This window comes from Puma concolor, chromosome A2 (assembly GCF_028749965.1).
Source record: "Puma concolor isolate L17-30 chromosome A2, mPumCon1.1.hap2, whole genome shotgun sequence".
Classification (NCBI taxonomy): Eukaryota; Metazoa; Chordata; class Mammalia; order Carnivora; family Felidae; genus Puma; species Puma concolor.
The window spans coordinates 47,790,078-47,817,914 of record NC_141668.1 but is presented as its reverse complement, the minus strand read 5'-3'; the positions used below and the strand labels follow the sequence as shown (position 1 = coordinate 47,817,914).

Below are 27,837 nucleotides of genomic sequence, written 5' to 3'. Positions count from 1 at the left end.
GGATGCCCGACGGGAGCGCCGCTTTCCCGGCCTGCCGAGACTACATTTCCCAGGAGCCATCAGGCCCCGCGCAGTGCCCGCCCGCCACGCCGGCCCGCGGCCTCCGCCCTGCGCAGGCATCTCGCCCCTCCGGCGGGGGACGTGGCGCGGGACCCCGGGGACGGGGCCGGTGGGCGGCGGCCTGCTAAAGCACAGCCGCCTGGTCGGGGCCCCGTGGCCCGTCCCGGCACTTCCATCGCACCGGGAAAGAACGTCCCCCCGCCGGGGGAACCCAAGGGGCTGAAAAGCGTTCCCGATGGGTGAACCCTTCAGTCGCGCTCCGAGGTTGCAGCCTAGTTATTTTGAACTTCCATTGTGTTGCACCGGAAGACTTTCCGGAGTACTCAAAAGTTGGGGAGGTCCTTAGCAGTCATCTGCAATGCAGGTGGGGACACCGTGGGAAAGAGGTTACTGCGGATGCCAGTGTAGGAACAGCCCGTATTCCTCATTATAACTATACAGAGTGACTCACGGCTTGTCACTCACGGTGTCCTGTGGAGCAGGGGCCGTGGGCAGTTGTTTGGATTAAACATACATAGAAACAAAATCATTTTTTTTTAGAGATTTTATTTTAGTTTTCACTAAGTAATCTCTACACCCAAAATGGGGCTGGAACTCACAAGCTGGAGACCAAGAGTCTCATGCTTCTCCCAACTGAGCCAACCAGGTGCCCCAACAAAATAATTTTTTGTATGGAAAAGGGGAAGGGCTTTGGAATCAGGTGGAGGGTTCAAAAATAGCAACTGGTTAGCAGTGTGAGCTTGGGTACGTTACTCACTGCCTCAATTTCTTTGTCTGTAAAACAGGCCTAATAAGACTCACTCTGCAGATTTATGATGAGGACTAATAATAACATATGGGCGGGTGCCTAGGTGACTTGGTTGGTTAAGCTACCCAGTTTGGCTCAGGTCATGGTCTTGCGGTCTGTGAGTTCGAGCCCCCCATTGGGCTGTGTGCTGACAGCTCAGAGCCTGGAGCCTGCTTTAGATTCTGTGTCTCCTTCTCTCTCTGCTCCTCCCCCACTTGCATTCTGCCTCTCTCTCTCTCTAAATAAAGACATTAAAAAAATAAATAATATATGGGCAGTCCCCAGGCATTGCATCTGGTACATAGTAGGTACCTGTGTTCAGCAGTGTCTACACCCCTATCTCTTTTATGCATCTGTTTTGAAAGTATCTTTCTTTTTAAAAAATTTTTTTTAATCAAAAAAATTAAAATTTTTAAAAAATGCAGTGTGTCTTCATTGTATTTGCTCTGTTTTTATAGTTACTTGACCTTCCGTCACCAAGTCCTGGGCGCACATTGGATATCAGTGACACAGCCTTGTGAGGCTGCCCACCATCATCATTTCTTTTTTAATTTTTTAAAAAAAGTTTTACTTATTTTGAGAGAGAGAGAGCACCAGCCAGGGAGAGGGGCAGAGAGAGACAGAGAGAGAGCATCCCAAGCAGGCTACCAGCGCAGAGCCTGATGCGGGGCTCGATCTCACAAACCAAATCACGAGATCATGACCTGAGCCCAAGCCTGGAGTCGGATGCATAACTGGCTGAGCCACACAGGCGCCCCCCATCGTTTCTTTTAAGTCTGGGCCACCAAGCAAAACTCTCAGAGAGTTTTTCTCCTGACTTTCCTTTCTTGAGTACAAATGAAATCTAAAGTCCTCCGTGGATACCTGAGGCTCTCCCCTGTAGTCTGACCCCAGCTTAGCACCCCCAGCGTTGGTTCCATCCTCTCCCACTTGCTTTCCCCTGTTCCACTTGTGGCTCCCCCAAGTCTGTTTCCTGCAGGAGGTCTTCTTGGATAAGTCCCGTTGGAATAACTGACTTAACCTTGTCTGTGGCTTGCTCATTGGCAGTCACGTTATAGTTTATACATCTGTGGTTTATACGTCTGTTTCTACATCTCACCCACTAGACCAGTCCACAGAACTGACGCCTGATCTGGGTTGAACCTTGGCAGTCGTCTGGTTCACTGGGCCTCCTCTCCCTGCCATTTTTTTTTTAAGTAGGCTTCACACACAGCTTGGAGTCCAGCATGGGGCCTGAACTCACGATCCTGATATCAAGAACTGAGCTGAGAGCCAAGAGTTGGATGCTTAAGCAACTGAGCCCCCCAGGTGCTCCTTTCTCTCTCTCTCTCTCTCTCTCTTTTTTTTTTTTTTTTTTTTTTTTTTAATCTGGGCACACTAAAGCTCTGACGTGAGAAAGGGGTTGCTCACAGTCACTCAGAAAGTTGTGGGGACGCCTGGGTGGCTCAGTCAGTTAAGTGTCTGATTTCAGCTCAGGTCGTGATCTCACGGCTCCTGAGTTCGAGCCCCACATCAGGCTCTGCGCTGGCAGTGTGGAGCCTGCTTGGGATTCTCGCTCTGTCCTCTCTCTCTCTCTGCTCCTGCCCCACTCGTGCTTTCTCTCTGTCTCAAAATTAATAAATAAACTTTAAAAAAAGATAAGGTTGTGTACAGCTGGGATTGCAGTCCAGAGCGACTGCTTTCCTCCTCACCTTCTGCTCCAGAGCAGAGACCATGTACTCCCCTCCGGGCTTGGCCCCAGGCAGGTAGAACCTAGAGACGTCCCATCGTGGTGTGAGGTACCTTCTAGTCATCTGTTCGTTTTCTCAGATCCTCATAACCGTCCTGGAAGACAGGAATACCTGTTCCCTTTCACGTAAGACGATCATGAGGAAACGTGCCCCTGGTGCGCAAGTTAGATCTTGTCACATTCCTCTACTCAAAACACCCTCCACGGGCTTCTTACTTCAAGCAGAAGAAAATCCGAGGGAAAGCCTCACCAGGGCCTGCAAGACTCTCTACGACCCTGCTGCAGGCCATGCCTCCGACCTCACCTTCCACTGCTGCCTCATGTGCCCCCTACCCTACATCGAATCCAGCTACACTGGCCCCTCCAAGCATGGCCGGCCCTCAGGGAGAGCCATGATAGTCTCCTGCAATGTCAGGGCCTTCCAAGGTGACTCTTCTGGTGCCCCAGCCTCCCTCTCCTGCGGTGACTTGTCCCCATCCCACCTCCGCCACCCTTTTCCAAGTGGTCATGTCCTAGGCCTGTTGTTCCCAGCAGGGCACCCTTTCTGTCATCTGTCTGGGCATTCTGTCATTCCTCACTTGCGGCTCACCTCCCTCAACAGCCCGGCATAAACTGTTCTTCAGTCTCACTCACGTCTGCATTCCACAGTTCCTGCCAGCTTTCCCCGGCCCGAACCCCTGCCCCCCAGCCCTGTCGTGACCTCTCCCCACTTCTTACCCACCCTTCATTATAGTCACACCCTCAACAACGTGCTCACCTCCTTTGCCCTCCTCTTCTTGCATCATAGCCCCCCACCCCCACCCCGCCCCAAGTTTCCAAATTCAGCCGGGCCTCCCCCATGCCTGCCCTGCAAGCTGAGCGGGGCTGGAGGAAAACACAGCACCGTGTCCACGTTTTCACGGCCCTTCACCATCCCCCCGCCCCAGGCATGCCTGCGTACCTGGTTAGCCCTCTCCAGCCCGTTCCCTCTCTCCGCCCTTGGATGACCGTTTCACACCTTCTCTCTCCTCCAATCCCAAAGCTTCTTCCCCATTCTCAGGTCACCGGGGAAGCAGAAGCGGTCTTGAGAAAACTCCCAGCAGCCTGTACCGCCACAGTTGCTAGCCTTCCTGGGCCTGAGCCATCACTCCAGCCTCTGTCCGGCGCCTACAAGGGAATTCTCCATACCCCTGGGGAAGGCCACCCTCTCCCCGCATGCCTGTCCCCGCTAGCCTGCTCAAGAACACTGCTGTCGTCACCTCTTTATTGCATATATATTTTGCCTTTTCTACTGTCGCTCCTACAGAATCCCATCCTGAGCCTCAAGTCCCTCCAGCTATTGGCCCATTTTTCTTCTCTCTTCTATAACCAAACCCCATGGAAGAGCTGTGTGTGCTCCGATTCTAATCCTGCTTCGGACTTGCTCTAACCCACTCTAATCCGGCTTCTGTCCCCACCAATCCTTGGAAACAACTCTTGTCAAATTTGCTAATGATCTTTAATTTTCAGTCCTCACACTTCTTGATCTAACATTGTGTTTGGACAGTTGATTGTTGACTTTTGTGAAATGATGCGGTGGGAGCGGGTGAAAAGAACAGCATGGACTGATTGTATTTTTTTAAAAATTTTTTCTAATGTTTATATTTATTTTTGAGACAGAGAGAGACAGAACATGAGAGGGAGAGGGGCAGAGAGAGGGAGACACAGAATCCGAAGCAAGCTCCCTCCTGGAAGCTCATTCTGCTTGGCTTCTGGAGACCACCTTCTCCCACTTCCTGGCCTCTGCTATGATTCTTTGCTGGTCCCTCTTGTTTTCTGGAGCTTTATGTGCTGGGGACTCAAAGACTCAATCTTCTCAGCTTCTCTCATTTTCCAGGTGCCTCTGCCGGTCTACTGGATCCCAGTGCTGTCAATATGCTGATCATTCCCAAATGCCTGTCTCTGGCCCAGGTCTCTCTCAGAACTCTTACATTCTTTCCCACTGCCGATTTTATATTTCCACGTGGATATGCAATAAATATCTCAGCACATCCCAAACCTAATTCCTGATTCCCTCTGTGTCTTGCAATTTTCCCCATTTCAGTAGGCAGTGTCGCTGTCTTTCTGGTTGCTTGGGCCCAAACCTTTGCAATCATTCCTGGCTTTTTTCCCTTTCATATACCCCACTTCCAGTCCATCAGCCCATCTGTTGGCTTTAGCATCAGAGCACATAGAGCGCATAGCCACTTCTTTCCACTCCTCTTGCAAACACCCTGGTCCAAGCCACCTAGATAGCATCCTAACTAGTTTCTGCTTAATACCTTGTCTCCAAAAAATCTGTTCTCAACCTAGCAGCCAGTGATCCTTTAAAAATACAAATCAGGGGCATCTGAGTGGCTCAGTTCGTTGAGCGTCTGACTTCGGCTCAGGTCATGATCTTGCTGGTGACAAAGTTTGAGCACCGCGTTGGGCTCTGTGCTAACAGCTCAGAGCCTGGAGCCTGCTTCGGATTCTGTGTCTCCCTCTCTCTGCTCCTCCCCCTCTCATGCTCTGTCTTTCTCTGTCTCAAAAATAAATATAAACATTAGAAAAAATTAAAAAAAAATACAATCAGTCCATGCTGTTCTTTTCACCCGCCCCCACCACACCATTTCACAAAAGTCAACAAGGCCTTTCCTTATCAGGCTCTGGGCAGCCTCTCTGACCTCATTTCCTGTGACTTTCCCCTGGTCATGCGACTCTAGCTGTACTGGCCTCCTGTGACTGCCACGGGGCCTTTGCACATGCTGTTCCTTGCCGAGAACACACTTCTCCCAAGTGTCTGCATGGCCTGCTCCCTTACTTCCCTCAAGTCTCTGTTCTAATGGCACTTAATCATGAAACCTTTCCTGACTACCCTTTTATTAAAGTATCACACCTTTCCTTCACCCCCTCCTGGTCCTTTCTGTCTCTTGCTCTGCTAAACTTTCTCCCCACCCCCCCCACCCCCCCCACCCGGCGTATTATGTTTGTTCCCTTTTCCCTCACCGAATATAAGCTCCATGAGGGCTAGGACTTTGATCCATTTCCTCCTCTGCCTCCAGCAGCCGAACTAGTGGACCAGTGATTCGTTCCCTTCATTTCACAAATGGGAAAACCGGAAGATAGGAGTGAGCATAAGTAGCTGACTATGGAAAACAGTGTCCCTCTTCTGTGTCTCTGCTCTCCCCGTTTTATCTGTGCATAGTAGTGCACGTCAGCAGCTGCTGCACTGTACGTGTACCCCTTTGTTTGTGGTCCACTTCGCCAACAGAATTTCTGCACCCTGTGAAGGGGTGGGGTTTGTCTTATTCCTTCTGTATCTCCTGCATCTAGAAGAGCCCGCCACCTAGTAGGTGCGTGGGAAATGTTTGTTGAGTCATGACGATTAAACGAACCAATGAGACCAAGGACTGGCTGATTCCCGAGGGCATCCTTGCCCACTGCCCTGGTGGTTTTCAGACGTCAGTGTGTACCACTGTCCCAGCGAGTTTGTTAAGTGTGCCAAGACTTGCCGATCTGAACCGTTGACAAACGTGAAGAGTTATCTAGCAGAGAGGGACTCTCGTTATGGTTTCTGCCTCACTCCGACTGGAAGGAAAGCCGTGGGGAAGGTGCTTGCTGTGAGCCCCACCTCTCCTTCTAGATCCCTCTCCCTGGAGTGCCCACACTTGCCCCTACCTTTTCCCCAACATGTACACCCATTTCTTTCTGTTCTCCCCCCTCAACTTCCTTTTTATTCTCTGTGGTTCAAGGTTGTGTTGGTACCTCTTTTTGTTTTCACAAATTCTTCTTCCCTCGTTTCATGACAGGCAACAGGTCTTGTCTCGTTTGCCCATCAGCGGGAGCCTCTGTGAGATTCTGAACACAGAGGCTGGGAGAGAAATTGAGGCCTGGCTAGCACTAGGGTCTGGATCGTGAAGAGCAGAGGGGCCCCTTGGTGCCAGGCTGAACTGTTTGTGAGGCATCTCTTCCTTCTCTACTGCTCTGTGATCACCGGAGCCTGGGGAGGTGGGCAGGTAGTCGGTTCTTTTCCAAATGAAGAAGCCAGGTTCCTGGGAAGCATAGCGCCTGTCATTGCCAGACTATGTTTTAGCTGGGCCTTCTGGGAGGTCAGGGCTGGATGACGGCAAGTGGCTTTCCTGGGAACTCAGCAAACGTTTACCATGTGCTTCCAGCGGGCCCCAGGCCTGAGCTTGCTGACTCACAGGCTGGGATGGCGGAACCCCCTGTCATGTGATCCTACTGCGTTACCCGGGCAAATCAACCCTTGCTCCCACCTGAGAAAGGAGTCATTATTGGCCTTTTGCTTATTTCTTTTTTCCTTTTGCTTATTTTTATTTGTTATTTATTTATTTATTTATTTATTTATACTTTAGAGAGAGAGAATCTTTTCTTTTAATGTTTATTTTTGAGAGAGAGAGCGAGTGAGCACGAGCAGGGGAGGGGCAGAGAGAGAGGGCAACAGAGGATCTGAAGCAGGCTCCACACTGACAGCATTGAGCCCGATGTGGGGCTCCAACTCGTGAACCATGAGGTCATGACCAGAGCCGAAGTTGGACGCTCTACCGACTGAGCCACCCAGGCGCTCCTCCTTTTGTTTATTTTTAAAGCTTCATATTCTGTGGCTCCAAATCTGTCAAACCCAGAGCTCCTGAGCCAGCCTTGGGCGAGTCAGTAACCTGAATCTCACTTTCCTTTTTTTTAAAATGGGACAACAAGTCCAACCTTAGCTCAGCCCATGGGGTCACTGTAAGATTCAGAATAATAATTATGAAGATGTCGGGTGTAAAGGTTATATAAAAATAAATTCTCAAGTCAGCTTCTGGTGCTTGCAGTATCCTTGCAAGGAAGGCAGGACAGGAATGATCATAATGAACATCAACAGTCTTTTGTTTATAACCTGCATCAGGGAATGAAAGGTTTTGGTTTAAAATGAAAAGAATGATTCAGATTTCTTCCCACAGGGCTTAAAGAAGACATGTGTGACCATGGACCAGGAACGCCCACGCTCCGACCTCAGCATAAACAGCAGAAACGATCTCCGCAAGGTTTTGCATCTTGAATTTCTCTACAAGGAGAACAAGGTACATGCTTTTAAGGTGTGGTGTAATGTTCTGGAACTGAGATTGGCAATGTCAGAGCACTCGTGGGCCCGGCCAAGCTGTCGGAGATGGGTGGCGGGAGGCTTGCTGTGCCTGTGGCCGGGGAGAAACAGACCCAGCCAAGTGCCGACAAATCCCAAGTGTGAGTTGGGTTTCCAGCCTCAGGGAGGCCCCGGGCCGCCCCTGTGGGCTTATTGCGCATGTGTGGCTATGAAGCTCACTTTGAACCTGGGCCTATGACAGTTATTCCCTGTGCTCCCTCCTCCCTCATGAGGCTGTGTTTAGTCAGACTAAAGAATATAGTGTTGGGTTATACTAAAATTTTCCATTCCCTGCCCGTGTAAGATTTTCCTTCTTCAGTTCTGAGTAATAGCTTATTTTTGAGTCCACTGTGACATTTAATTAGGCAGACCTGGGGCTTGGGCTCAGCTAACCCTGGTGCACCGGAGTTGAGGTAGCAAATGGAACAGCACTTCTTTGGTTGGGGGGCTGGGGGGGCTCCCCTGACCCCTCGGCCTTGTCCCTCCCTCCCCCTACCGGCTGTTACAAGCTTCCACGGCACGGCGCCGTGTACTTTTTCCTTTGTTGTGCTCAGCACACTTATAATAGACTGTGTGGTAGTTTAATTAGTATCTGCTTCCCGACCACCTTGGATGTGGCAGGAGGCCAGAGAGGGCATCTCTGTTGTTCACTATTGTATCTCCTACTTAACATGTTGCCTGAGGCCACGGCAAATGGTCCATGTGTATTTGTGGATTCTATGACTGACTGAATGAATGAAGCTACCATTCTGGCTTAATTGCTTTTTCTGCCATGAACACGGTATCTTCTTCTTCTTTTTTTAATGTTTATTTATTTTTGAGACAGAGAGAGACAGAGCATGAATGGGGGAAGGTCAGAGAGACAGGGAGACACAGAATCTGAAGCAGGCTCCAGGCTCTGAGCTGTCAGCACAGAGCCCGATGCAGGGCTCGAACTCACAGACTGTGAGATCATGACTTGAGCTGAAGTTGGACGCTTAATCGACTGAGCCACCCAGGCACCCTGAACATGGTATCTTCTAATTTGCTTGAAGAATGGGCTCTCCAGTAGGTATTGCCTTGTGGTAAGGAATAGTGTCAGAGTTGGAAAGAATCTAATGATCATGCAGTTAAGCATTTATCATAATTTTTTGAAAAGGCAATAAAATGATATTTCCTGCAGAAGTCCAAATATGCAAAACAAAGAAGGGAAATCCCCTAGTTAGATTGGGGATAAAGAGGACTTGCCTTCTTGGCCTTTTAGGGCAGCCCCTCAGGGCTGGACTAAGCAGCTTCTATTTTTTATTTTATTTTTTAAGTTTATTTATTTTGAGAGAAAGAGAGAGTGTGTGAGTGGGGGAGGGGATGAGAGAGAGGGAGAGAATCTGAAGCAGGTTCCACGCTGTCAGCGCAGAGCCCAATGCAGGGCTCAAACTCATGAGACCATGACCTGAACGGAAATCAAGAGTTAGACGCTGAACTGAGTCACCCATGTGCCCCAAAGCTTTGAAATTACTGATAGAATGGGAGACCCATCTGGAGGAGCTGTGAGCCAGAGAAAAGTGGCTTGTCAAGATCTCACAGTGACTTACGGGGTAGGGGTGAAGCTAGAACCAGATCTGATTCTCAGTCCTACTATAGTAATGGCAGTCAAGCTTCCTGTAATTGTAACCCTGTACGCAAACGATATCTTAGCAGATGAGGTTAGAATGGGAGTGGGACGCCCCCCCCACCCCAGCCCTCCAAGGCTATTTCTGAGACATCTGGAAAAACGTCAGAGCAGCTCAAAACCTGCCCTCGCACGTGTCACATAGCCCAGGGAGGAACCCAGGCCAAGTTTCCCTCAAACGAACAATGGTATCAACCTACAGGAACACTTAGGTTGCCACAAGTTCCTGTGCCTGACTTTGATGAGAAAAGGGCAGTGGCAGCCAGGTGAAGTCCTGGCATAGGTTCAGTAAAGACATCAGATCGATGCCCTTCATCCTTGGTCCCGGTGTGATACCGCTGCCCCTCCACCGCTTCTGTGTGGTCGGCTGGGGTCCTGTAGACCCCAGCACCAGACACTCAGCAGATCTCCATTGGCTGCATTTCAAGGCAGCAGAGTAGACTGTATATTTTAGAAAGGCTTTTCCATAGAAAGTGAGACGGGTAACCAGAAAATCAAATAACCCTGCTGATGCACTGGGATTTTTTATGTAAATGCAACTTTACTTAATTTCCTGGAATCATCTTTGCCATTCAAGTTATTTTTATTTCTGCACTATAATATAGTCTCCCTAAGGTAATAATTATCTGAAGATACTTAAGATATTTTCATTAGATCTTGGTAAGTGCCCTGATTATTTGATTTTTACAGTAGTTATTATACAATGAAATGAGCTTATATTTTACAGAAAGACATATTTATTAACCTATCTATTGCATAATGATTTTGACATTTGCACAAAGCTAGCCTGCTTCTAGGAAAGCCCTGCAATTTAATGTTAGTTCCAGGAACTTGTTTTTCCCTATTAAAGATAGAATATATAAAAATGCCAATGTAAAATTAAGTTTTTGAAAAATGGTGTCTAGATTCATATAAAGGCTGTGAAGAGCCACAAAGTATAATTCATGTAACGCAGGGCTATAAATCTCTCGTACTGAAAGAAAAATAGGACGGTCTAAATTAATTATGCAACGCCTTTCCCCTGACTCTCTTCCTTGTGAGTTTCATTTAGACTTAGACAAAATAGTTCTTTTGGGCCCCATTCTAAAAAAATAAAGCTGTCCCCTTATTTTGACTGCCTGATAAGTCTGTTGCTGTTGGTCATAACCCATTTGGCTGTGGGTGTGGGTCCCAGGATTTTGCTGTGCAGAGCAGGGGAATAGGAATAGGGAAGGACTGGATGTGCCTGAGGGTCCTCTCTGTGCCAGGTTCTTTGTCAGGCGCTATATTGCTCCGATTGCGGACTCACCAAATGTCCCGTGTCTGACCACACTTCCCAACAGCTTGGTGTTCCTGGGCAAGTGGGGTGGGGACTGACACAGTTCCATGGCCCGAGGTCAGCCTGTGGATTGCTGCTTGGATAACTATGTCCAGCTTACTTAGGGGAATTTTAAGACAAGTCAGGACTCCAATCTTTGCAATTCTGGCTTACTTAGTAAGACACAGCAGGACCTGGGAATATGTATTTTTAAAACCTCCAAAGATGATATTTGGTATTGTCAGGATTGGGAAATACTGAGATCATTTCTTTCTAAAACCGACCACTAAAGAGTTTCTTTCTTTCTTTCTTTCTTTCTTTCTTTCTTTCTTTCTTTCTTTCTTTCTTTCTTTCTTTCTTTCTTCCTTCCTTCCTTCCTTCCTTCCTTCCTTCCTTCCTTCCTTCCTTCCTTCCTTCCTTCCTTCCTTTCTTTCTTTCTTTCTTTCTTTCTTTCTTTCTTCCTTTCTTTCAAGATTCTGGTGTAGATTGAGTCAATCCTGATGGCCTCTCATGTTTTTTTGCAATAGACTGCTGCAGAAGAGTCCCTGTGGTCCCCAGTGTCCAGTGTTAAATGCAGAGCACACAACCTTAGAGCACATTCGGGTCCCAAGTATTTATAAACTTGTAGAGTTAATGATCCCGAAAAAAGGTTTAGTTTTTTTTTAAATGAAAAGATATCTATTTTCTAAAATTACTCCTAGGAGAAAAACCAAGAGGAAATTTTCTTGGGTATTCTTCTATTCATATCATATTTTATTACAGTTGTTCATCGGATCGCCTGACCCATGCATCAGATGATAGTTCTTTTAGGATAGAGATTTTTGTCTTCATCTCTGTTATACCATGGCACCTCACACATGGTAGGCAGTCACTGAATACTTGCTGAAAGAAAGAGTGTATGAATGAATAAGAAGCTGATAAACTATGTCAAAGAACTGGACTAGTCCTCTTTTCCACCTTTTTCCCCTGAAGTTGTACCTGTGGTTAATGATACTTTTTCTTCCAATGATAGGCAAAGGAAAATCCTCTAAAAACAAACCTCGAACTCATTACCAGATACTTTCTGGATCACTTTGGGAATACTGCTAACAATGTCACTCAAGAAACACCAATTCCTGCACTCTCAATTCCAAAGAAAAATACCAAATCGCCACCGAGATGCTCAGAGACCACGCTGGTGAATATATATGACCTTGCAGATGAAGATGCAGGATGGAGAACATCGTTGTCAGAAACAAGCAAAGCCAGGTATCTCTTCTTATTTACACTGTGAGTTGGTTTCCTATCACTGCTGTAACAAATGACTGTAAATGCCGTGGCTATAACAGTCAGGGTTTTCCAGAAAAACAGAACCAATAGGAACCAACAGGATGTGTGTGTGTGTGTGTGTGTGTGTGTGTGTGTGTGTGTGTGTGTGTACATACATGCAAATATATATGCACATATATATGTGTATGCGTATTATATATACATACATATATTATTTTAAGGAGTTGGCTCACATGATTGTGGGAGCTGGCAAGTCTGATATCTGTAGGGCAGACTGGTACACTAGAAACTTAGGCAGTATTCTGTGTTATAGTCCTGAGGCAGAATTCTCTGGGAAACCTCAAGTTTTGCTCTTAAGGCCTTCAACTGATTGAATGAGGCCCACCCATATTATCTAGGGTAATCTTCTTTACTTAAAGTCAACTAATTATAGATGTTAGTCCTATCTTAAAAACACCTTCATGGAAGCATCAAGGCTAGTATTTGTCCAAACAACTAGGCAACATGGCCTAGCAAAGCTGACATGAAATTTAACCATCACCATGTCTTAAAGCAACACAAATATATTATCTTACAATCCTGAGGTCAGAAGTTCAAAACTGGTCTGGGTTAATGACAAGGTGTCAGTAGGGCTTGTTCCTTCTGGAAGTTTTTGGGGGCAAATCTGTTTCCTTTCCTTTTTTGGCTTCTAGAGGCTGCCTGCATTCCCTGGCTTGTGGCTGCTCCCTCTGTCTTGAGGGCACATCACTCCAGCCTCTGCTTCTGTCATTGTATCCTACTCCAGACACTGACCTCCTGCCTCCATCTAGCAAGGGCCCTTGTGACTCCAGTGGGCCCTCCCAGATAATAGAGGATAATCTCAAACTTTAACACATGTGCAAAGTCCCTTTTCCACGTAAGATAGCATTCATGGGTTCTGGGGTCAGGGCATCTTTGGGGGGCCATTATTCAGCTTCCACATTGTGTGCTTTCCAATTCCCTGTTGTGGGGCACTGTTACCTTTCTCTGGAGGCCTTGGGAGTAGAGGTGGATGCGAGGGGGATGCTCATGGTTCAGATGTTTAACATTTGTCAGGTTCAGGGGCTTGCTTCATTTGCATTTTCTTAAAAACGAAACAAAACAGGTACAGAATTCCCAAAGCAAGTTAACACTGTAGAATTAGACACATCTGAAAAATAAGGCCTTTTGGACCTCTTAGGGAGAAAATGAATTGGGATTCTGGATTGAACCTCCATTATTTGGAAAGCAGTTATGTTACATTACAAACTTAATAGCCGCCTGTAGTCACCACCAGTGAGTCTAACTCCCCGGGACTGGGTGTTTCCTTCCGGCTCTGTTGAGAAGCATTTTCTTTCCTGAGGGTAGCCAAAGTATAGGGTCTGGGCATCGAGCTGCCAAAGGATGAGCACCGTTAAAAAACATTAACACAAGGCTTCGGATGTAAAAGTGAATCAGGGTGCTGCGGAAGAAGGTGGTTCTTCTTCGGAGATGCTCACCGCCTGGCTGGGAAAATAAATATTTCTGAGACGATGAAGAACCAGCAAAAGAAAGTAGTCGAGGCTCCCGAGTTCCACCCGGTTGCCCAAGCTACATATTTGGGTGTTATCCTTGACTTCTCCTAGTCTATCATTTTTGCCTCCATGAGTCCTTAATGACACTAGACTCTTGCCTACTTTCTCTGCCCCGACAGCAGTGCTTCAGTTCATACCCTCCCCTCTTGCCTGCACTGACTCCCACCGGCTCTTCCCTGGTCTCTAGGCCTCTAGTGATCTGCTTGAGTGCACCCTCCACCTAAGAGAGCATGAGCTTCCTACAAACGAGTCTGGCTCTGCTGGCTTCCCCACGGAAAGGCCTTCAGATGTTTCCCATGGCTTCCAGGAAAAATCCAAACTCCTAAGGGTAACTTGCAAAACTCTTTCCACAGTCAGCCTGCGTGGCTCACTTGGGCCTGTCCTGCTTTTACAGGCCTCTGTGTTCGTGCCCGGGGCCTCTGATTATCTCCTGCCTACTCATTCCTACAGACTCCGTGCTGTCCCCTCTGCAAGTCGTTCTCAGCTTCTCCAGGCTGGTTCTGAGCCCTTCCTCTGCCAGACATGCCCCAGTCATGGCACATATGACCGCTTCTCTCACATGTGACCCAGTGCTTGGTGATAAGCAGCTTGGCACAGAGCAGCAGTCAGCGCCCCTTTAGGCCAGAGTCTAGTGGTAGAAAGCATCCCAGCCTGTGTCAGAAAGGCTCTGGGTGATCCATCACAGATCATAGGCGAACATTCTCTTTATCTGGGTCTCTGGCTCTGTTCTTTCTCATTTTTGTTATTCCTCCTTGCTTACATCCCTGTGTTTCACCTTCTTTTGTTCTCTTGCTCTCTCTCTTTCACATACACCCCCCCCCCCCACACACACACACAATCTATCTTTCTTACTCTCTTTCAATGCCGAGCAACCCAGGAAAGAAGGCATTAGCATGCCCAACTTAACTGGACATTAACTGAATAGTTGTGGGAAAATTTACCACAGGTCTCTATCCACCAATCTCAGTGAGGTACAGTAAGACTGGGTTCCATGTAACTCATGACTGTATTGAAGGGCTATGGTTTTCTATAACTTGGGTCTGGAATAAGGATGCTCTTTATATTTGAGGATACACAATATCTAAGGATATTTGAGGAATCCTGTCATGGGTCATCAATTCTGATTTTGTTTCTTGTTTCCTGGTCTTATTTTATAGGTCAGATTTGCCCTGATATGAAAGTATTTTCTGTTCTTTACCTTAATGATAGGCACTGGCTGGTTAGAACCCTGGCTGGTTAGAACCCTCGCGTAGTTATGAATGGGCTTGCTCTGTGTGCCTGTTGAATGTGGAATTTGTTATCAATGTTAGCTGTTCCTTTCGGGGAATCTGTCTTAATGGAGATATATCTTTTTTTGCAGACATGACAATCTTGATGGGGATTTACTTGGTAATTTTGTATCATCCAAAAGGCCCCCACACAAACGTAAGCCCACGCAGGCTGTCCCAGGTGAAAGTCCCCCCGTGACCCCTGCATGGGAGAAGATGGACAGGCTTCAGTTGTCAGAACCTTCCTTGGACACGAAAAGGATGGGAGAGAAGATCAGGCCAAAGTCTGGCCTGATTGTCCGAGGCATGATGACCGGGCCCATCGCCAGTTCCCCGCAGGTAGGGTTGCCGATCTCACTGCTCGTGTGAGAGTGGAAAGTGAGAGGCAGGCAGGGCTTAAGGAGCTGCCTGGGATCATTGGAGGGTTCCCCACGACGTAGTCCAAGAAGCGGGGAGCTGTGAGCTGGGATGGGAGGAACACCTGCCTGTGTCTTCTCTGGTTGTACTGACAAAAAGACAGTACATGACTGTCAGCCAGACAGTGTACGATCCTTATGGGATCAAGGCCAGGCCTCGTTTCCTTCCCTGCCCTCAGTTTACCCACATGTCAATGAGGTGGATGCCATGGCTTTGTCTTCCTTTGCTGAGTGAGAACACATGTATCTTCTAGTTTTACCTTTGCCATTCAGGAGTGGTGGGTGACCCATCCGAGTCTAGAGAAAATCTTTTTTATTTTTTTAAGACATCATAGTTAAAAGGGTAAAAGAAATCCCAACCCTAATAGTCTCATTTGCTTTGCTTTAAAAAGAAATTCTAATAATTTCACATCATTCTTTTATAGTCTTCCTTAAGGAGAGGCTCTGGTAGGGTCGCGTTAGGTGGGGGGACTAAACCAAATGAGAGAATGAATATAAAAGGAGTTTGTGAAACGGCAAAGAAACAGAAAACCAAAGGAAAACCAAACACCAAGTCACAGTGTAGTATTAGTCAAACGAGGGAGCCTGAGCAAACCCACATAGGTCATCGGTGTCCATGGCTGGTCACGTCCTGTCCTGTGCTGCATGGCTAGATGTGGGCTGTGGCTCTAGAGGCTGGTGTTATTCTCCCATTTCACTTGGAATCAAGACATAAAGAAGCCGACCCTCTCCCTGCCTCTGCCTGCGTCTTGTGGGGTTTTGGTCAAGGTCTTTATTCCTCTTGGCCATGGTCTTGTTTGTTAGATCAGGTGGCTAAGGCTCTGCCGAGCACTGGGATTTCACAGCTTGGAGATGGTTCTACAGTCTTGGTGTCCAGATCAAGGAGGCGAACCAGTGTGTGGCTCACAGTGCACGTTCACATCATGTCCCATCCTCGTGTCTTGTGTATTTGGAGAGGGACTGGACCATGCCTAGAGGAAAGCCGCCAGGAAGGTGAAGAGTTTGGCGGAAGTGGCAAGATTTGGGAATGTTTAGTCTTGGGAAGAGAAGACAGAAGGTGGGAGGAGGGGCAGAACAGAAGAGATTTCTTCCAACACGGATGTGGGAATAACCTGGTCCCAGGGTGGCAAATGCCTGCAAGTGCCCGATGCTGTGCCTGCAGCAGACATTGCTAGTGGGCTCAGTGTTCTTTTCCTGTCAAGCCTGGATGTGACGTCACAATCTCCTGGGCATCTTCGGCCGGTGCTCCAAATGGGTGGACTGGAGTGGCGAGGGAGATGATCCCTATCAGGCCTCTTGAGCTTAGGCTGTGGGCCTCCTGAGAGCAGGGACTCTGCCATACTTGTGTGCAGAGCGCAGTGTGGGCTTGCTGGCCCTTTGTTGGGGTGAGTGGTGTAGCCTGGCCTGATGTCTCCTGAGAGCACACCTGGGACCAGCAGGTGGAGGCCCGTATGAGGAACTTCAGTCAGAGATGCTTTAGGAGGAGAGCAGGCCATGTCGGAAGCCACTAGACTAGTTGGGTCAAGGGGAAACCAGGGACGCTCTCTGCTGGAGACATTGTTTTACACCCTATCAGTGGTTCTCAAACCACTGTAGTCTCAGGGTCTCTCCATACTCATAAAATTACTGAGGGACCTGAAGAGCTTTTGTTATGTGGGTTATAGCTGTTGACATTTGCCACGTTAGAAATTAAAACTGAGAAATTAAAAAAAAATATTTACTTACTAAACCATCAACAATAGTAAACCCATTATACTTAATACAAATAACATGTTGTGAAACCAAACCCCGCCCCCCCCCATATTTTCCAAAACAATAGTGAGATGAGGAGCACTGTTTCACATTTTTGCAAATCTCTTTATGTCTGGCTTAGTAGAGGATAGTTCAAGTCTCATATTTGCTTCTCCATCCAGTCTGTCCCATTATGATAGTTTAGTTGAAGTCCATGAAGAAAATATGGCCTCACGCAGATATGTAGTTGGAACAGAGAAAAGCGTGTTATTAGTCTCTTCTGGAAACCAGGGGTATTCTTTGATGCTGCACCAAACTAGACAAGTTGTGGTTTCTTATTGTGGAGTCTGAAAGCATAGCCAGGAACTTTTTGTACCTTACCAATATCTATCGGTCTGCCTTGCACTTTGAATGGATCTTTTGCCACTGCCTAGTTTAGTAACATGATGCATTTGTTCACTTGGAAAATATTGGCTTACTGAGTTATCTGGGTTCCTGAGATCTTCTGAATGTGAACACATTTCATTAAAAAAAAAAAAAAAAAAGAAAGAAACAACAACAAAAACAACCCAACAACCCACATTAAAAAAATCACATTGCTTGATGTGGAGAAACGGGAACCCTCTTGCACTGTTGGTGGGAATGCAAATTGGTGCAGCCGCTCTGGAAAGCAGTGTGGAGGTTCCTCAGAAAATTAAAAATAGACCTACCCTATGACCCAGCAATAGCACTGCTAGGAATTTATCCAAGGGATACAGGAGTACTGATGCATAGGGGCACTTGTACCCCAATGTTCATAGCAGCACTCTCAACAATAGCCAAATTATGGAAAGAGCCTAAATGTCCATCAACTGATGAATGGATAAAGAAATTGTGGTTTATATACACAATGGAGTACTACGTGGCAATGAGAAAAAATGAAATATGGCCTTTTGTAGCAACGTGGATGGAACTGGAGAGTGTGATGCTAAGTGAAATAAGCCATACAGAGAAAGACAGATACCATATGGTTTCACTCTTATGTGGATCCTGAGAAACTTAAGAGAAACCCATGGGGGAAGGGAACAAAAAAAAAAAAAAAAAAAAGAGGTTAGAGTGGGAGAGAGCCAAAGCATAAGAGACTGTTGAGAACTGAGAACAAACTAAGGGTTGATGGGGGGTGGGAGGGAGGAGAGGGTGGGTGATGGGTACTGAGGAGGGCACCTTTTGGGATGAGCACTGGGTGTTGTATGGAAACCAATTTGACAATAAATTTCATATATAAATAAAAAAAAAAAAATCACATTGCTTGATGTTGCCACCCAATTCATCAGAAAAAATTTTTAAGTGCTGAGAAGCCCTCAAGCTCACCGTGGCTGATTCAGGTTTCCCCAAATTTTCATTTTTACCTGATAATTTGTATTTTATCACTGACCGTTCATCAGTTGTTTCACTTGAAGTGACAGGCTCAGTTTATTTTCAAGAAAACGCCTGCCGGATACCCAAGTCTGAGTAACCATAGTTTGTCTGTCAGTTGTTTCGCGAAAAACATTAGCAAGTTCGTTTCATAGCTCAGATGGTTGCACAAGTGCTTTTCCTTGAGACAGCCGGGTCCTCTGCACCCAGCGGAGTGCGTATATATACCTCCCATTTTGTCCCATGGAATATTAAAGAGATGTGGACCATAGGGTTGAGATTGAATACAGTTAGTAAGTGTTATGCTTCAGCATGGACGTTCTTTCTCTTTTCTTTTTTTCCAATTAAAAAAAAATATTTTATTTATTCTTGAGAGAGAGAGAGACAGAACATAAGTGAGGGAGGAGCAGAGCGAGAGAGGGACACAGACTCCAAAGCAGGCTCCAGGCTCCAAGCTGTCAGCACAGAGCCTGATGCGGGGCTCGAACTCACAAGCCGTGAGATCATGACCCGAGCCAAGGTTGGATGCTTAACCATTGACTGAGCCACCCCGGCGCCCCTCATCATGGACGTTCTTAAGCAAAATTAGCATTTTACTTATGTACTGTTATTGCAAGTGGTGGCAAATACCTCCAGTGCTAGTAAAGTTCGGTGCCACCCCCTGGATTCGTGCTACTGGCCAGCAGTTTTTCCCACCAGGGCATTTGCATTATTACGGCGAATGTCAACACAGTGAAAAAGGCAACTCATGTCATATTATTATGAAAAGAGGTTTGAGCTCCCCAGAAGGATTTGGGGACCTTTAAGGCTGGCGGATCACACTTTGAGAACTGGTGGACCAGATGAATGCTGGGGTCCTGTCCTACAGCGACATCCCATCACATCCGTGCAGTTGAGACCCCCTTCACAACTGAGATGCGAGGCAGATTGCATAGATCTGCTTTACCACTAGGAGATTGACCCAAACTTCTGAAGGGGGGGATGATTGCCTCGGGAGGTGTGTTTTTTCCCTTGGGGTACCTGAATCCTATGAAGGTCATTGAAAGATGGGACAGGTTGTTGTAGAATTTCCCCAGGCTTTCTAGAAAGTGTTCTGTGGACCTGTGAGTACCTTGGCCGTACTTAACTGGTTGCTCGAGAGAAAAGAGCAAGATTTGCTAGGTATTTCATCTTTTTTTTTTTTTTTTTTTTTTTTTTTTTTTTACTTACTAGGTCAGCTCTGTACTTACGAAGGATGAGTAAGAGGCTGGGTTCCCTGCCTTTGGCCAGAGCTTGGGTCTCCTTGGGAATGGTGACTAATATTTTCTGCACTGTGTGGCAGGGATGCCCTGGTGGCTTTCGGAGGGTTGTAGTGCCTAGTAATTTCCACTAGGCAACAATACTACAGAATTAGCTATTTTTATTCCAGCTCGGGCTTTACCACTGGGTTCAGGATTATTTCTGGAAATTCTGAGAGATCCCAAATTTTAAACCCAGGAAAAGCCTCGCAGGTCTGTTTTTGTCCCCTCTACCTCCGCTCCCCTATCCTAGATTGGTAAATTGTGTTCCCGTTTCATCAGTGGATCATTGACAGTAAAATAGGACATTTCTGTTGACTCCTTTCGAATTCCTTCATTTCAGAAACTAAGCAAGCCTTGAGCGCTTACTAGGTATAGGTCACTGAGCTGGGAACTCTGGACACCAGAGATGAATGAAGATTGGCCTCTGCTGTTCCTGGTCTATCAGCAGGAGAGGCTAAGGCCCTGTGTGACTGGGGACTGGGGAAAAGCTAGAGAGCAGTGGCTGATGTTTGTTGATTGCCCTCATGGGTCTGGCTCTGTGCCAGTGCCTTCCATGGGTGTCTCCCTTCATACTATGATCTTGTGGAAAATAGATGCTATAGGTCCCCAATCCCTCATTTGACCTTTGGGCCAGATGTGTTTTGGAATTCAGAATTTCATTATTTTCAGGAAAGAAACACCATGCACAAACCATATATCACCTAATGCTTTGCAGTAGGGTTTGGGGTAGCACCCCCTAAGCAAAAATATTGACATTTCTACAATTAAAGATATGAATATTCACACTAGAAAAAGACTATAAACAACCTCGTAACAGTTCAGAAGAATTTGCCACAGGATTCCAGAAGAAACTTGTTTTGAGAGGTTTTAGAAATTACAGATAGTGTGGGGTCAGTTGGGTAAGCCTCTGACTCTTGATTTTGGCTTGGGACCGAGACCCTGCATCGGGCTCTGCACTGACAGCTTGAAGCCTGCTTGGGACTCTCTCCTTCTCTCTCTGCCCCTCAAAACAAACATTAAAGAAAAGAGAAATTAGGGGCGCCTGGTTGGCTCAGTCAGTTAAGTGTCTGACTTGGGCTCAGGTCATGAGCTCGCATGATCTTCGTGGGTTCGAGCCCCGTGTCAGGCTCTGTGCTGATAGCTCAGAGGCTGGAGCTTCTTTTGGATTATGTGTCTCCTCTCTCTCTCTGCCCCTCCTCCACTCATGCTCTGTTTGTCTCTTTCTCAAAAATAAACAAATATTAAGAAAAAAGAGAGAAATTCCAGATTGTGGGTTGTGGACAGGTTATATTACAGGTGAGGGCAGTGGGGGACAGAGAAATTAATAACTTGCCACAGGGAGCATGGCTGGTAGGTAGGTGGTGATGCAGGAATTGGGAAACAGATCCGACCCTGGAGCTACAGCTGCACCTGCTCCTGGACGCTGTTCTCTGTAAGACTGTGGGAGAAGGGCCGAGGCACGCTCTTGGGGCTTATGCACGTGGAGCACGGTGACAGCATTACGGATGTGGCAGCCTGTGAGTACCTCCTCAAAGGATAGGTGGGATTTTAAGAGGAGTTGGGAATGGGGAAAGATGTTCCAGGGGGAGGAAACGCCATGGGCAAATGCTTGTCGTGTGGGATGGAGTGTTTTCCCACCTCCCTTGAAGGGGATGGGATCCTCACTGCCCTTGTCCTTGCCCCTTTCAGGATTCCCTTCGCAAGCGCTCCCTGAGGCGGTCCCTGTCCTTGAGCAGCGGCGCCCCCCAGGCCTCCGAGGAAGAGGGCCAGAAAGTGCCTGAGCTCTCCGCCGGTACCCCGGCCCACCCTGCAGCCCAGGAGGGCCTGGCGTCCAGCACTGGCTCCACTTCCAGAAGTCCCCTGGGCCCACTCAGTGAGCTGACCTCAGAAAAACAGAAAACCACACCCAGCAGCCCCCCTCACTTGCCCAGCAAAGGGCTCCTGCAGAGGGGGAGCGGCAGGTGGCGAGATCTTGCAGAGGACAGCCCAGCTGTGGACAGTGGCCCGGAGGGCAACAGGATGCCCTCGAAGTTCTCCTTGCCAGGTGGGAGTGCCAGGACGACCCAGGAGAGGCTGGAGAGGGCATTCACACGGCAGGGGACCCAGCCCCTGCCCCTCAGGTGAGCGGGCTGTGCTGAGGTGATGGCTTTCCCAGAGATCTGCCCAGTCCCCCGTGGCTCTTTGGGCTCTCAGAGCAAGCCTGTGAAGTCCACAAAGTGGGTATGGTCCCCCCACGAGGGAGAGAACAGCCCAGAGTGCGTACATACGGGAAGCTTCAGAGGAGGGAGGGTTCCTTGGTCCTTTTTTCTTCTCACAGTCTCGAGACTTTGGCACGTGATTCCCAGACTTACCTGCAGCAACATGGCCAGGTTGATGTGGCATAAGAGATGTTTCTTGTGGGAGGCCCAGACATGGTGATGTATCGGCTCCCACAAGGCTCTTGGGGGCAAACTTTTTTTTTTTGTATTACTCTTCTTTTATTCTTTCACAATAGACCTTGATGATTCCTATATTGATTCATCTTTGAATGTCAACCAACCTTACATTCCTGGAATAAATCTTGCTTGGATGTATTATCTTTTTATATATTATTTGATTAAATTTATTAATATTTGTATGTAGGGTTTTATGTATAAATTCGTGAAGGAGATTGGCTAGCAAATTTCCTTCCTTGCAACAACACCATGAGATTCCATTATCTAGGATATGCTTGAAGGGGTGCCCCTTTTTTCTGTTCTTTTGAAGAGTTAGGCACTTGGGTGCTGGTGGAACAGGCAAAATAAATAGATTATAGTCCATAAACTCCCTTTATGACCCTAGTAAGCTGGGCCTACTCTGCTTAACACGTTTTGTGGCTATGTTATTCGATGCGTGTACATGTAGAAGTTTTGTATCTTCCTGTCGGATAGACTTTTCTATCATTATGAAATCTCTATCTCTGGTAATGCTTATTGCCTTAATGTCTATTTTGGGAGAGCTACCGCAGCCTTCCTTTGATTATAGTATAGTGATAGAATATCTTTTTCTATCTTTTTCCTTTCATCCATTCTATAGCCTTTTACTTAAGGGTTCCGACCAAAACCCTATGGGGTTTGCCGGGATCCTTCCCTCTTTTTCAAAAGATTATAATTTATTTAAGCTAAAAAAAAAAAAAAAAAAAAACACACAAAAACCCAGTTCACCCATTCCTCCACCCTCTGCTCCCCTCAGCCTTCTTTTGTGATACCTTTTACGGCGACAGATTTCCCTCTAAGCAATGCTTTGTTGTATTCCGTGAGTTCATATGTTGTCTATTCATATGACTTACTTTAAATATTTTCTAATTCCCGTTGTGATTTCTTCTTTTGACCCATAGGTTATTTAGACACATATTGACCGAAGCAAACATCTGGGGTATTTTTCTGGTTTCTGTTTTTGATTTCTGGCTTGTTTTCACTTCAGTCACATACACTCTGTATGAGTTCAGTCTTTTGATATTTGTTGGGGTTTCTTTATGGCCCGGTATAGATCTAAAGCTTATCTCTTCTCAGCAGTGAATATTGGGAATTTTTAATCCTCTCAGATAATTTTTATTTTAGTTGGGATAATTGTTGCATTTACATTTGCCTGTTGCATTTGGTAGGATGAAAAGATCCGCTTTTATTTTTCTCCACAGAGTAAGACAGTTTTCCAGCACCATCTACAATCTGTTCCTCACCCCACTGATTCATGAAGCCACCTTTATTCTTTACAAAGTTCCCATTTCGATGCGGGTCTGTCTTTGAGCTCTCTGTTGGGGTTATTAGTCTTCTGTCCTTTTTTAAAAATCTAAAACCACATGACCACAGCTTTTATTACTATGACTTCGTAGTTATAGCTTAGTATCTTGGTGGGGCCAGTCCCCCCTTCTCTTCCTTTGTTTCAGCATTGATGTAGCTACTTCTATTTTTTTACTTGAAAGTTTTTTTAAAAGTTTATTTATTTATTTTGAGAAACAGAGAGAGAGGGAGAGAGCACAAGTGGGGTAGGGGCAGAGAGAGAGAGAGAGAGAGAGAGAGAGAGAGGACTCCAAGCAGGCTCTGTGCTGACACACTGCAGAGCCTGACGTGGGGCTCAGACCCACAAACCCCGAGACCACGACCTGAGCTGAAATCCAGAGTGGCCACCCAATCCACCGAGCCACCCAGGCGCCCTCTTGTAGCTACTTCTAGATCTTTATTCTTTCTACAGGTCTCTTTCCCGTTACCCAACATGGGTAGAACTGACTTGTCCTCTTGCTATAAAGGCCCGACTTCTGAATCATTTCGTGACTGGCTCTTTCTTGTCAGACAGATGTTCTGGACTCAGACTGGTTTTCTCTGACCAACTGCACCTCTACCCCCGCATTTCCAGCCCGTTTTTTTGGCCTCTCAGCACCTATCATTACCTGAAGTTATTTTATTTACTTACCCATTATGTGTCTCCCTCACAATAGAAAATAAATTTCATGAGAACAGAGACTTTATATTCCCTGCTCCTAGAATAGTGCTTGGTACACAGAGGGCATTCGATGAGCATTTGCTTAATACTATTTCTACCACCACCAGCAGCAGTAACAAGATCAATCAACTTTTGATATTGACCTGTTTTGTGTAAGACACTGTTCTAAGTGTTTTGAGTAAATTCACTCTTTTAATCCTCATACGGTTCTAGGAGGGATATACTATTATAATTCCCATTTTACAGGCGAGGAAGCTCACCCAGAGAAGTGTACTGTACATGCTGTACTGTGCATGCTTATACACCTGGTAAGAGGCAGAACGGGTTAGAACCCGGGCGGCGAGCTCCAGAGTCTGGGGAATACGTGAACAAATGGCGTCACCTCTCTCCCTGAAGACAAATCCTTTCCACAGCCTTTAGGGTGGTGACTGGCCTCCACTTGAACCCCTCCTGCCATGGGGAGCTCCCCAGTTCCCACAGCACTTTTGCGTGATTCTGACTGCGAGACAATTCTTCTTCACACTGAGTTAAAATCTGCTTGCTGTGGTTTGACTCAGCGGGCCTTGTTTTGCCCTCCCATGCCACAACCTGAGCGCACCTGAAAGGGAACAGCGCCTCCAACCTAATGGATGGGAGCATTCTCAGGCTGCGGTGATCGGTGGGGGGAGATGGTGGGTTGAGGGGAAAGAGGAAGGGCTGGATAGCAGGTGGCCTGGGTTCTAGTCCTCGCTCTGCCCTGGCTGACCTGCGCCAGTCATTTGTTTCTGGACTTAACTGTCTCTGACAGTAAAATGTGGCCACTGGGTAGATGAGGTCCAGGTTTCTTTTCAGCCTGTGCATTTTGCTGGCCTGTGGCTCTTACTTTCAGAGTTATTCTGGGCCCTCTGCTTCAGTCATCAGGTTTTTATTGAACACCTACTGTTTACAGTACTCTTAGGAGGTATGGCACATGGGCTCTGGAATCCAATGGGCTGGACTCAGATTCCATGGACTGGCTTCTGCCCCTTATAACCACTGTGGCCTTACCCCAGTTAGTAAACCCTTGAAAGATGCTGTGAACTTTGTCTTACAGTAAGCAGGTAAAAGTGCATTCACATCCCCCATCCCCAATACCAGAAGTATAATCAGGGGTGTTTCACACATGTTTAATAGTGTTGACCCTTATATTGATCAATCAACAAACATTTTGGGGGGCTTTGTTTTTTACCTACCACTTACTCTCTATTTGTTGGACACTGTGCTAAGTGCTTATATGTATTATCCCATTTGCTCTTTATACTAATCAGTTGAGGTGAATATTATTTATTGTTGGTTTTTTTCTTTTGTGTGCTTATTAAATAGTATTCTTCTCCTGAGCTCTGAACAAATTGACAAACAAAACAAAGGGTATCAGTTAGATTGGAGTAACATACATATCATTTCTGTGATTGATAAGGGGAAGATAGAAGACACAACAGACCCCGAGGCCTCGTGGGCCCAGAGCTAGATGGACTTCCCCACCTCATCTCAGGCCATGGGCAGGTCAGCTCTTGTGGCCACGTGGTGGGAGCGGCTGCCCCCGGGAGAGCAACTCACTCTCAAGAGGAGAAAGGCTACAGCTGAGCTTAATGTCCCCCTTTTCTTTCTTTCCCAAATTAACTGGTCAGCTATGTCACACTTCCTTCCTTAGGCTGGAGTGCATAGAGGGAGGAGAGTAAAGGTCTGCAGGAGGGTAGACTAGTAGAGCTCCCTGCAAACTCCCAGAAGACACTGCAGGTTCAGAGTGGGCATCCTCCCACCCAGCAGTTATTATCCCTATGTTACAGATGAGGAAACGGAGGCCAGAGAATTTAAGGAACCTCTCAAGGTTCTGGGTGGAAGCAGGTCCCAGGGCTCAGTTTGGTGGATGGAATATGGGTTGGATTTCAGCTGCCTCTTGTCCCCTCAGCTAGGCATGTTTGTACAGTGCACATACTACATAACCGTATGCAGCACCTTTGACTTAAAAGCCATAGTAAGCTCCCTGTCCTTCCCAACCCCCCTCTATCAGTCCTGCCCACCTATACCCCCTTCCCCATTCATTTCATTCGATTCAGTAAATGTGGATCGGAGTCATAGTGTGTATCAGACCTGTGAGCTCTTCAAGATGAGAGAGATGTGTGGGTATGTAATTATTTCATTTTATTTTTTTTAAGGTTTATTTATTTATTTTGATAGAGAGAGTGCATGAGCTGGGGAGGGGCAGAGAGAGAGGGGAAAGAGAGAATCCCAAGCAGGTTCCACACTGCTCAACATGGGGCTCCATCCCACGAACTGTGAGATCATGACCTGAGCCGAAATCAAGAGTTGGACACTTAACCGACTGAGCCACCCGGGCACCCTGCGTATGCAGTTATTTTAAAGCATGGCAAAGACAGTGAGATGACAGCAGGGCCGGCTTGTGTGTGCAGCGCTGCCCCATCACCCTGCCCTAATGAAGCTGAGGAAAGGTGGCTACTTGGAGCCTTCTGTGGGCCTTGCAACGTCGGGCCCAGGGATGGCCATGGAAGTCACACCTAGGGGCAGAGGCAGGGGCAGGAGCAGGGAGCATGTGTCCTGGGAGAGAGTGTGGGGGGGGGGTGGCGGATGATATGACCTGCTGAGATGTTAGGGGACATGAATATCTATGCAATCAGGCCCTTCTAACCCCTTGGATCTAACTCAGTGGCTGAAGGGACCACTTTCTGCTTTGATTTTTGTTCCTTTCCCGTGTCCTTCGATCTAAGAAGATACTCAGAAAATATGTCTTCTGGGCTCCCACTGTGGGGGTTGTGGTTGAGACAATCTGTCATTTGTCACTGGTTTGTCAGGGCTGCCCTTGTTAGGTTTCTGTGCTCATCAGTTGGATCTGCTGGGACTCTGGCCGCGACCTGGGTAGTCCTGTAACCCTTGCCTCATTCTGCTTCCCGCCATTGCACTATGTGGAGGGCAGGACATTCCTCTGTACCTTTACATATGTTGCTATCACCCACATGCCTTGGCCAAAGTAGGTCCTCAGGAGACCTTAGGTGAAGGACCAAGAGCACGGGAGAGGAATTCGTTATTTAGAAGTCCCCAGAGCTGGGTGTTCTAAGCCTGGTGGCTCCCCAAGTGGCACTTTGTGAAAGTTGATGGTCTGGTTGGGGGTGACCAGCCCTTGCGGTGCTTACAGACCTCTCTGAGGACGTGCTGGCCTGTCATTTGTGTAAGAATCCTTCAGAGTGAATTTCTGGGCCTTCTGATGGCCACATGGACTGTGCTGTGGTTGTTTTTCTGCACATCTGCTCAAAACCTGTCACTCTGGGCATCTGGCAATAGGAACTGGCTTCAGCTTTTATTTTCCGGGTGTGCATGGGCCACACAAGCTCCAGCCACTCACTGTTTGCCCAATCTCCTTTGGAAACATGGTATGTAGACATGGGCATGAAATTGAAAGTTGTTGGCCTCCCTTGGGAGTTCAACCCATGGCAGGGGCCACAGCAGCAGTCTTTAGGCACCAGAGCCCCTGAGCAAATGTGCGTCCCCTCATGCAGTTTGAGCAATGGGGCCCTGGAACTTTGGGGGTAAAGCCCAGCAGTGTGTTTTTTTTTTTTGCATTATTGTTAAAAAATTTTTTTTAACATTTATTTATTATCGAGAGACAGAGAGAGGCAGAGCATGAGCATGGAAGGGGCAGAGAGAGGGAGACACAGAATCCCAAGCAGGCTCCAGGCTCTGAGCTGTCAGCACAGAGCCCCACGTGGGGCTTGAACTCACAAACCACTGCAAGATCATGACCTGAGCCGAAGTTGGACGCTTGACCAACTGAG

The 27,837-nt window shown here is 47.1% G+C and overlaps 1 protein-coding gene across 3 annotated transcripts in view; it reads left to right on the top strand.

Annotated features, from left to right (window-relative positions):
- MINDY4 (MINDY lysine 48 deubiquitinase 4) overlaps nucleotides 1–27,837 on the top strand; it is a 110,463-nt gene that overhangs the window by 289 nt on the left and 82,337 nt on the right. Inside the window, exons 1-5 of one of the 3 annotated variants that reach the window (XM_086693301.1) lie at nucleotides 2,033–2,155; nucleotides 7,520–7,639; nucleotides 11,656–11,891; nucleotides 14,844–15,090; nucleotides 21,263–21,693. In XM_086693301.1, coding sequence (XP_086549427.1) covers nucleotides 7,544–7,639; nucleotides 11,656–11,891; nucleotides 14,844–15,090; nucleotides 21,263–21,693 — 1,010 coding nt within the window. In that variant the 5' untranslated portion in view covers nucleotides 2,033–2,155; nucleotides 7,520–7,543. Of the gene's footprint in view, nucleotides 1–2,032; nucleotides 2,156–6,390; nucleotides 6,512–7,519; nucleotides 7,640–11,655; nucleotides 11,892–14,843; nucleotides 15,091–21,262; nucleotides 21,694–27,837 lie in introns of those variants that run through there. The other 2 variants (XM_086693304.1, XM_025930043.2) reach the window with 2 other exon arrangements.